The sequence below is a fragment of the Oncorhynchus tshawytscha genome, linkage group LG27 (assembly GCF_018296145.1).
Source record: "Oncorhynchus tshawytscha isolate Ot180627B linkage group LG27, Otsh_v2.0, whole genome shotgun sequence".
Taxonomy (NCBI): domain Eukaryota; kingdom Metazoa; phylum Chordata; class Actinopteri; order Salmoniformes; family Salmonidae; genus Oncorhynchus; species Oncorhynchus tshawytscha.
The window spans coordinates 4814507-4832401 of NC_056455.1; the positions used below are offsets into that span (position 1 = coordinate 4814507).

Sequence of the window (17895 nt, forward strand, 5' to 3'; positions counted from 1 at the left end):
GCTCTTCACTGATGAGTCGCGGTTTTGTCTCACTAATGGTCGGATTCGCGTTTATCGTCTAAGGAAAGAGAGTTACACCAAGGCCTGTACCCTGGAGCGGGATCGATTTGGAGGTGGCGGGGCCGTCATGGTCTTGGGCGATGTGTCACAGCATCATCAGACTGAGCTTGTTGTCATTTTGCAGGCAATCTCAACGCTGTGCGTTACAGGGAAGACATCATCCTCCATCATGTGGTACCCTTCCTGCCAGCTCATCCTGACATGACCCACCAGAAAGACAATGCCACCAGCCATACTGCTCGTTCTGTGCATGATTTCCTGTAAGACAGGAATGTCAGTGTTCTGCCATGGCCACGGAAGAGCCCAGATCTCAATCCCATTGAGCACGTCTAGGATCTGCTTGATCGGAGGGTGAGGGCTAGGGCCAGTCCCTCCAGAAATGTCCGGGAACTTGCAGGTGCCTTGGTGGAAGAGGGGGGTAACATCTCACAGCAATAACTGGCAAATCTGGTGCAGTCCATGTAGAGGAGATGCACTGCAGTACTTAAGGCAGCGGTTGGCCACACCAGATACTGACTGTCACTTTTGATTTTGACACCCCCCCCTTTGTTCAGAGACACATTATTCCATTTCTGCTAGTCACATGTCTGTGGAACTTGTTCAGTTTATATCTCAGTTGTTGAATCTTGTTATGTTCATACAAATATTTACACGTTACGTTTGCTGAAAATAAACGCAGTTGACAGTGAGGACGTTTCTTTTTTTGCCAAGTTTATTTATATATTCTTATTCCATTCCATTAGGCGTTTGTTGTGGAATTGTTAAATAGTGCAGCAATATCTAACAAGTAATATCTGAACTAGAAGCACAAACATTTCTTTACAAACGCAATAACATCTGCTAACCATGTGTATGTGACCAATAAAATTTGATATGATTTTGATAAAGGTTGCATTTAAAAAAATATCTAAATACATTTTATGTATGTTTTCTTTTTTCAACTAGGCAAGTCAGCTTAGAACAAATTCTTATTTTCAATGACGGCCTAGGTAGAGTGGGTTAACTGCCTGTTCAGGGGCAGAATGACAGATTTGTACCTTGTCAGCTTGGGGATTTGAACTTGCAACCTTTCGGTTACTAGTCCAACACTCTAACCATTAGGCTACCGTGCCGCCCCTATGGTTGGCCCCAGCACGAATCAAACCCACAGCCCTTGGTGTCGCACGCGCCAGGCTCTATCGACTGAGTCATGCAGGACTAACAATGTTCTGTAATGCTCTAGAAGATTCCACCAGGTTGTACCTTTCTCTAATTCCACAGGGAAGAGGTCCAGTCTCTCCACCCTTTTCTCCAGCTCGTACTCAGCCGACGCCGCCATGGGGTCCACGTCATCATTACGCCGGTCGTAGTCCTCGTTGGAGTACGTGGTGAACACCTGCCAAGAGAAGACAAAAGGTCATAGGTCAGTTCGACACTCACCAACACACAAGGTTTACACCACAACAGGTTTCCCATAGAGAAGACATTTCCTCTAGGAGAGTCATTCCCAAACTGTGGGGAGCGCACCCGGTATGAACAGTTTGTGTTATGAACAGTGCTCTTGCCCAGAAAAATAGACGTGGCATGTGTGCGCGCAGGGCAGGCGCAGGATGTTCCCCAATGCTGAAAGGGCGCCCCCCCCGAGTGGAAAAAGTTTGGGAACCCCTGCTCTAGAAAATGATTTAAGGTCAGTTTAGCATTTTCACCACTAATGGTTAAGGATAAGACTACGGGAAGAGTAAGCTGATCCGAAAAATCTCTGCTAACAGACATACAGACCTCTACCCAGAGCTAAAAGGAGAGCCAGGCGGCCAAGGCGCAAACAGGGCGGAAGGAGACATCTCCAAAAACCAGACAGACAGGGGTGGTGTTATATACGGCCCGCTGATACAAGCACACACCCTCACGGCTTCTCACTGAGCTAATGGCTTCTCATCCAACCTAATAAAGTCTATCTAGTTTAATGAGTGTGAGTGTGCTAGAGAGAGGAGAGGAGAGAGCGTGTGTGTGTGTGTATGTGTGTGTGTACATGTGCATTCGTGTGTGCATTTAAAGCCTCTCTCCTCCCTCTGCAGCCAGCCAAATTCACTCTGGCAGCGAGGACATACTTCTGGGTGGTGTTGGTGTGCCCTGCTGCTCTGGCAGAGCAGTGGTGAGGGTGCTCCAGTGAGCGGTTAGGTGGGGTGTATTTTAGCGCTACTCAGGTGATTTATATTTAACAGGGAGATGTATTTTCATAACCTCCCGTCCTGCATTAGATAGGTGTCCGGGCAGGTCTGGAGAGGTAATGGTGTTCTTTTGGGGGGCGTTCTGCTTTCAGAGGGATGAGGTTTCATATTTGAAATGGGGTCGTGCACGTGCGCACGCACACGCACGCGCACACACACACACACGGAGTTTCACATGTATTATTCATATCATAAATTGGGAGGAATCTTTAATCCAGTTATTTGATCTGATTCAGGGTTGCCATGACGACATTATTCATATGCATTAATTTCCATAGTAAAAACCCGCCACCAACAAATGAACAACAACAACAGTAATCCACAAGCGCGTATAAATAAGGTAGATACTCTCTTGCTGAGGTTAAAAGGATAAACACAACCCTCAACCTTTAGGATTTTGTACTGCTAGAATTCTAACCCCAAATCCCCTAGTGGCCTAGTCCAAAATTTGATGAAAGACATTTTCAACACCTTGTGCTCAAAGGAGCAGAGTAAAGAAGGTAGATGGGGCACAGATGTGAGAAATAATTCAAAGTAGGCAACAAGGGAATTGAGTTCATCAGCTGGTCAGGGGAGAATTTAATAAGCCGTGTGGTATTTTATGGGGAAATTCAGATTGACTGTGCGAGAGGCAGAAAGAGAAGGAAAGAGAAGGCAAAAATAAGGATTTGGAATTCAGCATTGGTTCAAGTCCTCGAATCTCCTCTTCAAGTTTCAGTTTTCCATAAGAGTGACATGAACACTGTCTGCTTCAATAAGGTCTTACTAAAAGAAGCCGAGACCTGACACTAGTACAGTGAAAGTACAGTGAAATGTACAGTGAAATGCTTAACTTAATAACTACCCAACAATGCAGGATTCAACATCAAAAGAGGACAACTATTTTTTTTTTTAAACAAGATGACAGATACTACACCTAAATAACGTGTAGGAGTGTGATGCATCTTCTTGTCAAGCAAAAGACGTCGCCTTATCATCCGCTCTATTCAGGGCTGCGAGTAGTTGTGCCACGCCCCTCTGCTCCAAAAAGGCAGAAGATTAATATTTACTACTGAGAAAGACAGATCACTACCCCTAGTAAAATACCAACACTTGTTAGCTTTCTTTTACACCAGAGACTGACTACTTATCACAAAGCCACATTGAACTAAGCCCAACCGTAAAATCAACATGTATTTAACTGATCGGGGGCTTCATTTACATAGAATTTGCATAACACTCCCCAAATGGAAAAATAAGCCTACAAACTATGCCTCTGATTTACCAGCTCATTTCAGCTGGTGAAAACCCAGCACTTGCCACCCAGATGTTTAAAATACAGAAACATTTCGTCCTAAAGACAGCTCTGGATAAGTTACAGCACAGGGAAAGAAAAGGAACAGACATTTTATAGCACATAAACCGGAGGTGTGTTAACACATAATATCATATGATTGGCTCTATGTAGCAGCCAGCGAAGATGCTGTTTTTACCCTCCCACCTATTAGATAACTACAACCAGACTGATTCAGAGGGGTCGGGTTAGATGCAGAAGACACATTTTCGGTGGAATGCATTCAGTTGTGCGAATGACTAGGTATCCACATTTTGTTGTGTTACAGCCTGAATTCCAAATGGATTACATGTATATATATTTTTTACATACAATACCCCATAATGACAAAGTGAAAACACGTTTTTAGAAATGTTTGCTAATTTATTGAAAAATAAATACAGAAATAACTAATTTACATAAGTATTCACACCAGAGTCAATGTTTGAATCACCTTTGGCAGCGATTACAGCTGTGAGTATTTCCGGGTAAGTCTAAGAGATTTGCACACCTGGATTGTACAATATTTGCACTTTTTTTAAATTTTATTTTTATTGTTCAAGCTCTGTCAAGTTGGTTGTTGATCATTGCAAGATAGCCATTTTGAAGTCTTGCCATAGATTTTCAATACGATTAAGTTAAAACTGTAACTAGGCCACCGAGAAACATTCTATGTCGTCTTGGTAAGCAACTCCAGTGTATATTTGGCCTTGTGTTTAAGGTCATTGTTCTGTTGAAAGATAAATGTGTTTCCCAGTGTCTGTTGGAAAGCAGACTGAACCAGGTTTTCCTCTAAGATTTTCCCTGTGCTTAGCTCTATTCCGTGTATTTTTTATCCTAAAAAAAATGACCACCTAGTCCTTACTGAGTACAAGAATACTCATGATGCAGCCACCACCACCATGCTTGAAAATATGAAGAGTGGCACTCCAGTGTTGTGTTGGATTTGCCTCAAACATAACACTTTGTCTTCAAGACATAAAGTTAATTTCTTTGCAGTTTTATTTTAGTGCACGTTTTGGAATATTTGTATTCTGTACAAGTTTCCTTTTCACTCTTAACATTTAGGTTAGTATTGCGGAGTAACTACAATGTTGTTGTTCCATCCTCTGTTTTCTCCTACTCGCAGCCATCCAACTCGGTAACTGTTTTAAAGTCACCATTCTTTTTAAAGCCCTCATTCTTCCTCTCCAGCAACGGAGTTAGGAAGGACGCCTATATTATCTTTGTAGTGAATGAGTGTAATCGATACACCACCCAAAACGTAATTAATAACTTCACCATGCTCAAAAGGATATTCAATGTCTTCGTTGTGAGGCGTTGGAAAACCTCTCTGGTCTTTGTGGTTGAATCTGTGTTCGAAATTCACTGCTTGACTGGGGGACCTTACAGATAATTGTATGCGTGAGGTATAGAGACGAGGTAGTCATTCTAAAAAAAAAATGTTAAAACGCTATTATTGCAGAGTCCATGCAACTTATGTGAGTTAAGCACATTTGTACTCCTGAACGTACAGTTTTCAAGCTTGCCATATCAAAGAATGTGAATACTTAAAGCGAGAGAGAGAGATGGAATGATTGGGTCTGTGAGAGAAAATAGAAATAAAAACAACCATTCAAATCCTTAAAATATCCATTAGGCCCTTTCTTTCACAACCTTGTTTTTGACCCTTTCCTCCTCCACACATATCCCATCACTCCCTCTGCCTAGGAGCATCAACATTTTATCAAATGCATTGTAATCTCAACTCTCTGCTTTTCAAGAATCTCTCGCCTGCGCTCTCTCAACAGTTTCCCCACTCCGTGTGAATACCATTCGCCGTGGTCACATGGTGCCCATCGCCATAGCAACCCGCAGCTTAGCAAATGTTAGTTTGACACCAGTTTCTCTCTCCTATCTCTCTTTGTCTCTCTCTCCCCACGCTGCAGTCAGAGGGCAGTTTCTCTCTCTTCAGTCTCAGCGTCTCTCTCTGTCTAGACTTCGGGGAATTAATTTTACACTTATGCACATTACACACAAACACTCACACTCCTTTTAAAACGTGCACGGCACACATTGAAAAAAAACCTGTGTGCTTTCAGTGTCTCCACTGTCATGGCGTATTGCTCAGCTAAATAGTGAACATCTAATTTAACTATTTGACATCTGAAAACATAAATCTACAATACCTTTGACAATATGGGGCGGCAGGGTCGCCTAGTGGTTAGAGAGTTGGACTAGTAACCAGAAGGTTGCAAGTTCAAACCCCCGAGCTGACAAGGTACAAATCTGTCATTCTGCCCCTGAACAGGCAGTTAACCCACTGTTCCTAGGCTGGCATTGAAAATAAGAATTTGTTCTTAACTGACTTGCCTAGTTAAATAAAGGTAAATAAAATTTAAAAAATATGGTTGAAAATCAGCGGAAGCTTCCACAGAGGGAAAAACAAAAGATACCGCCCTCCCTCACTCGATATGAACAAGCTGACCAGCTCAATGATCTCTATACTAATCTCTCCATCTTCCTATAGAGAGTCAATTATACATTTGCTGTACTAAAACTATGGGCAAAAGCTAAGTAATGGCTTTCAGAGCTGTAATGGACCTTATGATTGTAACATGAGAATGAGGAGAGACGAGAGTGGTCTTTACTGTAGCTCAGTTAGTAGAGCATAACGTTTGCAACGCCAGTATAGTGGGTTCCATTCTCAGGACCACTCGTAGGTCAAATGTAGGCACGCATGAATGTAAGTCACTTTGGATAGAAGCGTCTGCTAAATGGCATATATTACTGAACACAAATCTAAAAACGCAACATGTAAAGTGTTGGTTTCATGAGCTGAAATAAAAGATCCCAGACATTTTACATATGCACAAAATGCTTATTTCTCTGTTAGTGAGAATTTCTCCTTTGCCAAGATAATCCATCCACCTGACAGGTGTGGCATCAAGAAGCCGATTAAACAGCATGATCATTACACAGGTGCACTTGGTGCTGGGGACAAATAAAGGCCATTAAAATGTGCAGTTTAGTCACACAACACAATGCCACAGGGGGGGGCGTGCAATTGACATGCTGACTGCAGGAATGTCCAACAGAGCTGTTGCCAGATAATATAATATTAATTTCTTTACCATAAGCCAATGTCATTTTAGAGAATTTGGCAGTGTGTCCAACCGGCCTCACAACCGCAGACCACATGTAACCTCGCCAGCCCAGGACTTCCACTTCTGGCTTCTTCACCTGTGGGATCATCGGAAACCAGCCAACCGGACTGCTGATTAAACGCAGTAGTATTTCTGTCTGTAATAAAGCCCTTTTGTGGGGGAAAAACTCGTTCTGATTGGATGGGCCTGGCTCTCAAATGGGCCCTCCCAGGCCCACCCATGTGAAATCCATAGATTAGGGCACAATGAATTTATTTTGATTGACTGATTTCCTTATTTAAACTCTAAGTCAGTAAAATCCTTGAAATTGTTGCATGTTGTGTTTATATTTTTTGTTCAGTATATTATGGATACAAGCCTTAGCAATGGTATATTGGCCATATACCACAAACCCTTGAGATGCCTTATTGCTATTATAAAATGGTTAGTGGTTACCAGCATAAATACAACATGAGAATGAGGACGGACAGAGACAGAGAAGATTCCAGATGACCTCAGAGATCCAGATATGACCAGTGGAAAATGAACACAGCTGCCCAGCATGATATCACAGCCATAAAACACCAGCCAAATGCAAACCAGTAAAAAAAAATGAGAGTGAAGTTATTGTAGTGACTAAGACAGTTACAGTAGCCAACTATTTTCAGATAATGTATCCATGTAGATGTGCAGGCTATTGTATAGCACACAGATGTGAATAAATCATTTTGATAGTATAGTATATAGTATGAGACCAAGTCTGAATTTTGGGCCCTGCTCTGACCAGTTTGGAAAGTCCTCATCCCTAGCTGGCAGCTTGTCCTGTTCCCCTGCCTGCCTGCCTGCCTGCCTGCCGTCCCCCTGGAGCTGTACATTGATACAAGTGGCCAGCTGTGGCAGGGAGAGCGACGCATGGGCCATGTCCGAATACCCGTACTCACATTCTAAATATTAGGGTATTTTGGGTATGCAAAAAATACAACGTTTTATAGTGTGACATTTCGAAAATGTAGTATGCTTTAAAATGCCAGGGTGTCGTACTCATTTTCCGGCTTTTCATCTCGTAGAATACCCGGCACACTATCGAGGAAGATAATCGTCTTTCGAGATCCACGTATGTTTGACAACAGCTAGCTGGTAATCAGCTGAGGGGACGCGCTGTACCAAAATGAACGAATGGCGGGGAATCAACGGAATTATGCGTCAGATGACACATTCTCAGTAGGATGAGCCTAGTATGTTGCTTACTGCATTCGTTCTTACTAAACAGTGTATTCTAAATGGTGTGTAGCTTTAGTAAGTAGTAGGGAAGACAGATTTCTTACACTGCCATGGACTAACCCAATTCAGGGAGAGAGAGAGAAAGAAAGAAGAAAATTGAGAGAGGGGTGGGGGGGAAATGAAGAAGGAAGGAGAAGAGAAGGATAGAGGATAAAACAGATGTCCTGGTTGTGTTCAGTTTGTGGGAGCTGTTCTTAACCACTTATACAAGATCAGCTATTATGCCATCAATCTCCCTAACGGTTGAGATGAAGAACGAGGGTTAAATCTGAACCTAGATCTGTGGTTCAAGGTGACCCCTACCTTTAGCAGGTTACTTAGGGGAGAGCGAGGTGGGTAGAAAGTGACTGCGTCCCGAACGTTCCTATGGGCCTAGATCAAAAGTATAGGGAATAGGGTGCAATTTTGGACGCAGAGACAGTGAGGAATGTGGCTGGGCTGATCACTGGGTTTAACCATCTCCCGGTCCCTGCCGCTCAGCCATTCCACAGGATTTAGCTGGCATGTGGCTGGCACTATGCTAGCAACAGCATAGCATGTCGCTAATGCTAACAGCATAGCAATTACAACCATAGCATAGCCTGTACCTTCTCTCTTGGCTCCGCCCAGCTGTATGTGTACTGCGGTGGGGTGGAGGGGGTGTGGTGGCTGGCTGGAGCCAGGCGAACACCACGGACGAGTGTACGTAAAAGCTCTGGCACAGTCAGCGGTTTAGACTCCAGTGAGGCGGGGCAGAGTGTGTGCCTAGGTTTTATTTCACAAGCTGTTTTTCCTTTTAAAAAAGAAGCAAATGGTTTCATGCGCCTTAAGAGCGATGTAAATTGGGCACGCGGGCCGATGTTTGACACTGCTGGCCTGGTTACCATGGACACACACAGCTCTCAGTCAGGCCTGTGGACACCGGGAACGTGACTAGAGTATTTTCAGCATCCCTCACAGAAAAACGACATATAAATGCAATCAGTTTGGGCAATAGGGCTCCTGCATGTGATTAAAGCACGTGGCAACCCGCAGCGATTGTGATACCAGAATGGCTAAGAGAAACACAGCAGAGTGGGAAGAGATGGTATAGAGGGAGGGGAATGTGGAGAGAAGAGGGGTCCACAACTACTGCCACAGAGTCCCACACCCCCTGTTTCCATACAAGTCTAGGTCAATTTCCCATCTCCTACTGAGGTCCGTTTTCTTTGGAACAGTCTCCCAGAACATCTCCAGGCACTGCAACAGCTTCAACTCCTTCAAATTCAAAACCAAAAAAAGATCTGGATATTCCACGTAAAAGCCTCATCCCAGTAACTTCTCTGCCTATCAGCCTTTCGTCTTGATTAGGCGTTGTACTTTAACAATAATTTTTCCTTCCCCCCTTAATTCACCATGTTGTCCTTCTGCTGTGTGTAAATCGCCAATCACTTGTTTATCCCTCTTAAGAGAGAGAGAGAGAGAGAGCGAGAGAGAGGAGCAGAGTGCATCATCGTCACACACAGCAGGCCTTAACAGTTCTCGTCACAGAGGACGTCCTCGCCTCTGCTCTGTACTGTCCCCTTCAATGAGAGGCAGGTCACTGACAATACTGTACACACACACACACAGAATGCAACGGGGAGGGGACACTACCAGTCACAGACACCTTTCTCCCAACGGGAGCATGAATATGTCCACATGTAGAGTATCTTAATAACACTTCAGCAGGGCGGTCAAACTCATTCCAAGGAGGATCTGGTGTCTGTTGGTTTTAGGTTTTTCCTTTCAGTTAAGACCTAGGCGACCAGGCGAAGGGGAGTTCCTGACTAACTAGTGGCCTTAATTCATCAATCAAGTACAAGGGAGGAGAGAAAAAGCGCACACTCGGCCCTCAATTGAACGAGTTGGGACACGTGCACGGCAGCATCTGGCTTAAAAAGGTAGACTCAGCAATGGCGTCATCATGCATAATGTGGAGGCAACACAGTTCAAATCTGCCAAGATCTTCCAATTTGCAGCCTCCCTTGCTGAGTGTACATTTTTATTATTTTTTCAAACACGTTGCTCAAGGGAAAACAGCAGGTCTACGCCTTTAATTCAAATCCCGAATCCCACATTATAACGCCAACTTTGTCCCAGCCACTATTGCACATTGCTGCCTTAGCACGCTAGGCTAACGTGGTTATGCCTAACGGCTACCACAGCAGGGGCAGGAGGAGGCTGTTTGCCCAGCTAAATAATCCACTTGGTGATCTGATAATGAACCTGAGGAGACATGCTGGTTTTAACAGTGGAGGGGAGGGGGTCCACGCTGCTGGGGTTTAGCGTGAGGAAGGCGGGGGGAGAGAGATGGGCGGGTGAGGAGAGAGTATTTTGATGAAGACGTTTTCCTGTCTAGATGTGCGCGCGCGCGCACACACCACACACACTTAGCCTCAGTCTGTCTTTATGTCTCTAGAGGGTTCACGTGTCACTACCCCTGACAGCTAAGGGTGATGGGCAACAACAGCAAAAATCCATGTCGCTAAGGAGTTGCTATGGCGTCAGCCACACCATGGTGCAAGCGCCGTATCATAGGTCTATAGTCAGTAGAATACGCTCAAGACTGACTCTGGAACAGTTTCAGACACTACTGGGGAGGGACAGGAAGCACAACATGACGACAGGAAGTGGTTGATACTGATCGGCTTCTGTTCCACCTCCCTTGTGACAGGCCTGTGTGTGTGTGTGCGTGTCGGTGTGTTTCCACTGTCAGGCTGGGGGGAGTCTTCCCTTCCTGTGTGTGTGTGTGTGTGTGTGTGTGTGTGTGTGTGACTGTGTCTTTGCATGTTTCCAAACGTTTTAAAGCTGTATCTTCAATAGAACTTTTGGGTGTTTCCCATGAATTATAAGCCACAAATAAAGCAAAAACATACACCCAGAGCCCAGCCTCGTGACTCAACCCAAAGAAATCCGCCGCAACCCATCGGTTGGGAAACACGGGGCTAAAGCATTGTACATTCTAGCCTGTATAGTAGGCCTACAGAGAAACACAGCGCACTGCTCTAGTCAATTCAACTACTCAGAAAGATGCACACACCAGTTGGCAAGTTAAAAACGACCATTCAGTTGAAATACAACAACGCTCCCATGTGCCTTTCTGCGAAATCCTCCGGTTGTACTGTACAGCAGTTATCATATTACTATGGCATCTTACCATAGCCAGGGGGAGGGACTATGGCAGTCTATTGTGGAAGGATGATGTGCCAGTAAATGACATGGAGACTAAATCAAACCATTCCCTTGATGCATTCTCAAAAGATGGCTTCAAAAACTATTAGATATACATACTGTGTACCGAGATCCTCTGAAACTAGAAACTATTCTAAACACTGCAGGATACTTTGTGACTTGAATATCGATTCATACCAGGGCTTCAAACCAGACAAATGCATGACACATAGTAGCTAAACCGCACTAGCTAACGACTCGGTCGGAGACCAGAAGCGACTTTCAATTTCTTGTTCAATTAACCTCCTCTGGTTTTACATTACATAAAAAGGTAATTTGTCACAGAGTGCTTTGCCTCCCAAAAATGTGTCGCCCCAAGCCTGGAGGCCACCAACGAAAAAAACGACAGTATACTGTGCGCCAGTGCATATCAGTCTGATCTATGTACGTTATCTACAGTAAACGTAGCAACTAGCTATATAGCTAGCCATCACAGAGATAGCCACGCTAGCTCCAGTAATGTGCCATCCCTTGGCTATCAAGATCAATGACACCAGCGCAGACTATGCATTAGCTCAATTGCCATCAGAAGGCATTGTAAAGTATTAGATTAGCAGCAGGAAATGTAGTCTTCGGAGAACACTGCAGGCACGACAGCAGTTTCCCCATGTAAGAGTGGGGATATATGTCAGATGGCATGCGCGTCATAGTATGTTAAACGCCTGGCAGGGTAGCAGCTAGGAGCTATTCAATCATGAGTTATTAATAGTAGCCCAAACTCTCAGCTAGCTAAAATCATTCATTAGATCCATTTCCATCGTACAACATCTCAAACTGCTAGATGAGCAGGAAGCGTAGGAAATACTATATATTAAATCACCTCTATTAAATCACATTATAAATATAGAATAGCAGTAGGCTTTTTTTTAAATGACAGACCGAGCTCTGGTCTGCTGAAGGGATGGAATCCACATGAGACGAGAATATCCCACATTCCCTTTCTCCCCGCTCTGTCCACTTCCCCAAAGCAAGCCCAGGCTAACAGATGAAGGGAGGGATAGACGCTCCTCTTTCTGTGAAGGCAGGAGGAGGGAGAGGAGAGGGAGCAGACTAGCTGCAGGACTTCTGGCTGTCATTGTCATCGACACGTGGAGCTTGCTAGGGCAGGGTACCAGGGCTGAGACCAGACCAGGTCTGATACAGAATCTGACACGAGGCAAGATTCAAACGCCGAAGGAAAGCATTTATATAAATAACGTGTCGAGTTATTTACTGTATTTAATATTGGCTGACTTGAATATCGATTCATACCAGGGCTCAAACCAGACAAATGCATGACACATAGTAGCTAAACCGCACTAGCTAACGACTCGGTCGGAGCCCATTGGGGACGAAGCGTCTTTCAATTTCCTGTTCAATTAACCTTCTCTGGTTTTACATTACATAAAAAGGTCATTTGTCACAGAGTGCTTTGCCTCCCAAAAATGTGTCGCCTCAAGCCTGGAGGCCACAAACGACAACAGATCTCCCAATGTTCCAAACCCCATTTGGGGTTAAAAGATCAACGTTTAAATAAATGTTATTGATCCCATGAAGTATGGCTGATTTTAGTGGTCACCAATCAATAAACCAATCACATTTGATATTTTAACCTTTATTTAACTAGACAAGTCAGTTAAGAACAAATTCTTATTTACAATGACGGCCTACCGGGGAACAGTGGATTAGCTGCCTTGTTCAGGGGCAGAACAACAGATTTTTACCTCGTCAACTCGGAGATTCGATCCAGCAACATTTCGGTTACTGGCCCAATGCTCTAACCACTAGGCTACCTGCCGCCCCAAAATGACGGTATACACCCCAGCTGTAGCCAACTCCATGGCCAACTGGAGTGTCCGCCCTGAGATTGGAAGGTTGGGAGTTCGATCCCCGGCCAAGTCTTAACAAAGACTGTAAAAATGGGACCCGATGCGTCTCTGCTTGGCACTCAACATTAAGGAGATAGATTGAGGATGAGGCCCTGCAGTAGTCTACCATCCTGTCCAGGGGGTGTACTTGTACATCAAGCTTCCTCATGCTACAGAAACAGGAGATAGATTGAGGGTAAGGCCCTGCGGTAGTCCAGCATCCTGTCCAGGGGGTGTACCTGCACATCAAGCTTCCTCACGCCACAGAAACAGGAGATAGGAGCCTATGAGGCATTCCGGCTCGCAGAAGCCAAAGCTCATGCAAGGCTACTTACTTACACCCCAGCTGTATGAGGAGGAGAGGCGGCAGGGGTGGAAGCTACCCCCTCATCATGTCCCTGTAATTACACTGCGTATCGGTTGACAGAGTCCCCCTCCGTTGATGGATAAGGTGATGCAGCTCAATGTGAGACTCGGTAACGCGAGTCATTCGGCAACACAATCACCGTCACGTGAAAACGATCATGCCCGTCACAAAACAGCCATCATAGACTAGTCATCCTACCGACAAGCACCATCATTCACCATCATCTCTGTCACATAATCAACGCATGTCCAATCAACATTCAATATGACTCTTATATCCAATATAACAGTATTGAATGGTGGATATGGGGCTTTGCACTGTTAGCACATTGCACTGCTCTCTCTCATCTCTGCAGGAAGACACACACACACACACAACAGACAGAACCCAGAGGATTCGCTTGTCAATATGTTTAACCCTTCTGGGGCACACAAACACAACCACTAGAAATGATTGGACCTATAGAAACGTGCTGAGGGAGGGACAAAATGAGCGTAAGGAAAGACAGGGGTGGGGGGGTGATGAGGGAGGGAGAGAAAGGAGGAGAGCAATAGAGGGAATGACGCTCTCCTCGCTGCTAATCAACAATGGTGAGAGAGAGAGAGAGAGGAATGCAGCATTTCCTCTGTTCTAATAACACACTACCTCTCACCAGGAGTGAGGGAGGGAGAAAATGAAGAAGGATAGAGCACTCTTCATTTCTGCTATCAGCCCTATATATAAAATATAAATATGAGAGAGAGAGTGTATCTGGTTGTAAACGGTGAGGTACCTGAGCCATTTATTTCTGGTCCTCCACCATGATGAATGTGGACAGTACTGCAGGTCAGAACGACCCACCAAGTCAACGTGCAGAGTTGAACACTATCCGTTTAGAGTTTTTTTTAAAACCAAAAGGAATTGAGTGTTTTACTGGCAGGCCGGTTATCAATCTTTCTAACGGTGTGAGCCTTGCTAACACCTTGAAGTTAACCACATTCTATCTTGGCGGCATCGTTTAAAACGACAAGCCTTGCCCACCAAGAATTCAACACAGCAGAAGCCACAACAGTCAAATGCCTCCCCCCGAAATTTCCCCCCACTCCTTCTGCACAACTGCCATTCAAAATAGCAGGCCCTCGACTGACTACTACCAGCAGTAGTGTTACTGCAGAAGAGGGAGAGTTCACATGAACGTCTCCTCTCTTCTCTCCATCTTCCCTCCTTTCTGAGAGTGAAACAACCTGGGAAGAAAATGCATTGGAAGGTTCTGAATGCTGCAGTGTCCCCTCCCTGCTCCCTCCTCCTCCATCATTCCCCCTCTTTTACTCTCCTTCCTTCTTCCTTCTCGCAACGCTGACCCAGTGAGCAGTACTGACGTCACCAACCACCCCAATTGTGACAGCACCCGCCACTGGAGCAGCTGGACCAATCACAGAACAGCTCTGCTACTGCTACCACAGAGCACCCTGGCTGTCAGAGACCGTCCAATCAGCTTAGAGATAAGGAAGGGAGGAGGGCTTACACACACACACACCAAAATATATAACTACACGCACTTGCATAAAGATACGAAGACGAAGACTCTCTCATACATACTGGCCAGTCGGCCACTGATACACATTAAGAACACAGACATGGTCTCCCCCTTTCGCCCTCAGACCTACACACACACACACACTTCTGCTGACAGGGCTGCGTGTGTGAATCCCTCGCTAACAGGGCAGCCATTGAGCTATGCCTATCTCTTTCTTTCTCTCTGTTAGAGGTCATGGCAGTTCTCAGCCTGCAGCCTTTTGAAGATGAACACCCATAAATAACCCTGCAGCTGGTGTACTGTAGTGTACCATCTATCTATCAGCAGTGTGATCCATTGTGGTCCACTGGTAGGGGACTATTACTGCACATTATGTCAAAGGGAAACACCAGCTGTAGATCTGGCCACATATGGGGTTACTACAATGTAATCAATGTATGTATGTATCAATGTATGTATGTATGAATGTATGTGTGTGTGTGAATGTGTGTGTGTGTGAATGAATGAATGAATGAATGAATCAGCCACCAATTGAAGTTCTCCCACTTAAAAGATGAGAGAGGCCTGTAATTTTCATCATAGGTACACTTCAACTATGACAGACAAAATGAGGAAAAACAATGAAAATCCCATTGTAGGATTTTTAATGAATTTATTTGCACATTATGGTGGAAAATAAATTTGGTCAATAACAAAAGTTTCTCAATACTTTGTTATATACCCTTTGTTTGTTTGTTTGTTTGTATGTACAGTGCCTTGCGAAAGTATTCGGCCCCCTTGAACTTTGCGACCTTTTGCCACATTTCAGGCTTCAAACATAAAGATATAAAACTGTATTTTTTGTGAAGAATCAACAACATGTGGGACACAATCATGAAGTGGAACGACATTTATTGGATATTTCAAACTTTTTTAACAAAGCAAAAACTGAAAAATTGAGCGTGCAAAATTATTCAGCCCCTTTACTTTCAGTGCAGCAAACTCTCTCCAGAAGTTCAATGAGGATCTCTGAATGATCCAATGTTGACCTAAATGACTAATGATGATAAATACAATCCACCTGTGTGTAATCAAGTCTCCGTATAAATGCACCTGCACTGTGATAGTCTCAGAGGTCCGTTAAAAGCGCAGAGAGCATCATGAAGAACAAGGAACACACCAGGCAGGTCCGAGATACTGTTGTGAAGAAGTTTAAAGCCGGATTTGGATACAAAAAGATTTCCCAAGCTTTAAACATCCCAAGGAGCACTGTGCAAGCGATAATATTGAAATGGAAGGAGTATCAGACCACTGCAAATCTACCAAGACCTGGCCGTCCCTCTAAACTTTCAGCTCATACAAGGAGAAGACTGATCAGAGATGCAGCCAAGTGGCCCATGATCACTCTGGATGAACTGCAGAGATCTACAGCTGAGGTGGGAGACTCTGTCCATAGGACAACAATCAGTCGTATATTGCACAAATCTGGCCTTTATGGAAGAGTGGCAAGAAGAAAGCCATTTCTTAAAGATATCCATAAAAAGTATTGTTTAAAGTTTGCCACAAGCCACCTGGGAGACACACCAAACATGTGGAAGAAGGTGCTCTGGTCAGATGAAACCAAAATTGAACTTTTTGGCAACAATGCAAAACGTTATGTTTGGCGTAAAAGCAACACAGCCCATCACCCTGAACACGCCATCCCCACTGTCAAACATGGTGGTGGCAGCATCATGGTTTGGGCCTGCTTTTCTTCAGCAGGGACAGGGAAGATGGTTAAAATTGATGGGAAGATGGAGCCAAATACAGGACCATTCTGGAAGAAAACCTGATGGAGTCTGCAAAAGACCTGAGACTGGGACGGAGATTTGTCTTCCAACAAGACAATGATCCAAAACATAAAGCAAAATCTACAATGGAATGGTTCAAAAATAAACATATCCAGGTGTTAGAATGGCCAAGTCAAAGTCCAGACCTGAATCCAATCGAGAATCTGTGGAAAGAACTGAAAACTGCTGTTCACAAATGCTCTCCATCCAACCTCACTGAGCTCGAGCTGTTTTGCAAGGAGGAATGGGAAAAAATGTCAGTCTCTCGATGTGCAAAACTGATAGAGACATACCCCAAGCGACTTACAGCTGTAATCGCAGCAAAAGGTGGCGCTACAAAGTATTAACTTAAGGGGGCTGAATAATTTTGCACGCCCAATTTTTCAGTTTTTGATTTGTTCAATTTTTTTGAAATATCCAATAAATGTCGTTCCACTTCATGATTGTGTCCCACTTGTTGTTGATTCTTCACAAAAAAATACAGTTTTATATCTTTATGTTTGAAGCCTGAAATGTGGCAAAAGGTCGCAAAGTTCAAGGGGGCCGAATAATTTCGCAAGGCACTGTATGTATGTTAGGTTCCATACAGTACACACTTCCATCTCAGCTTTAGCAGCTGTAAAAGCCTGAATATGCCCGCGGCCCTTTCGATTCTCACAGGTCCTTTATTTCTCTCTGGCCCGCTTGACCGAGGCCAATCACGGGCGTTACACTGTCCATGACGGTGTGGAGGGAAAAGGGTCACGGTCAAAGGCATGCCCCCCCCCAATCATGATCTCTCCCAAAACCACTGCATCTCTACTCCTTCCCCCAGGGCACTGTCTCGGTCTCAGCCTCTCTGTCCCATTGACGGAGACTGGCTACTGCCTCCGAGGTCACAGCTGCTAGTAGCTCCTACTGTTGTGTTAACTGTGAACTCTGCAGTTACTATTATGTTAGTGAGACAACTGCCAGTGCTTCTAGCCTACCGCTACTAGCAAACATACAGCTACTTTAACTGAACTACTAAAATGCCAGTGAGCGAGAGAAAGACCCACCCAAAAGCATCAGTTACAACAAAACAATCATGATCTCTCCCAAAACCACTGCATCTCTACTTCCCTCCCCCATCCCTCCTTCCTCTCCCCCTCCACAACCACCC

At 44.5% G+C, this 17895-nt stretch overlaps 1 protein-coding gene across 3 annotated transcripts in view; it reads right to left on the bottom strand.

The window, feature by feature from the left end:
- Positions 1 to 17895, bottom strand: part of ppp1r9ba (protein phosphatase 1, regulatory subunit 9Ba) — a 68672-nt gene that overhangs the window by 24806 nt on the left and 25971 nt on the right. For all 3 annotated transcript variants that reach the window (XM_024390039.2, XM_024390038.2, XM_042307067.1), the window contains exon 3: positions 1303 to 1435. In XM_024390039.2, coding sequence (XP_024245807.1) covers positions 1303 to 1435 — 133 coding nt within the window. The remainder of the gene's footprint in view (positions 1 to 1302; positions 1436 to 17895) is intronic.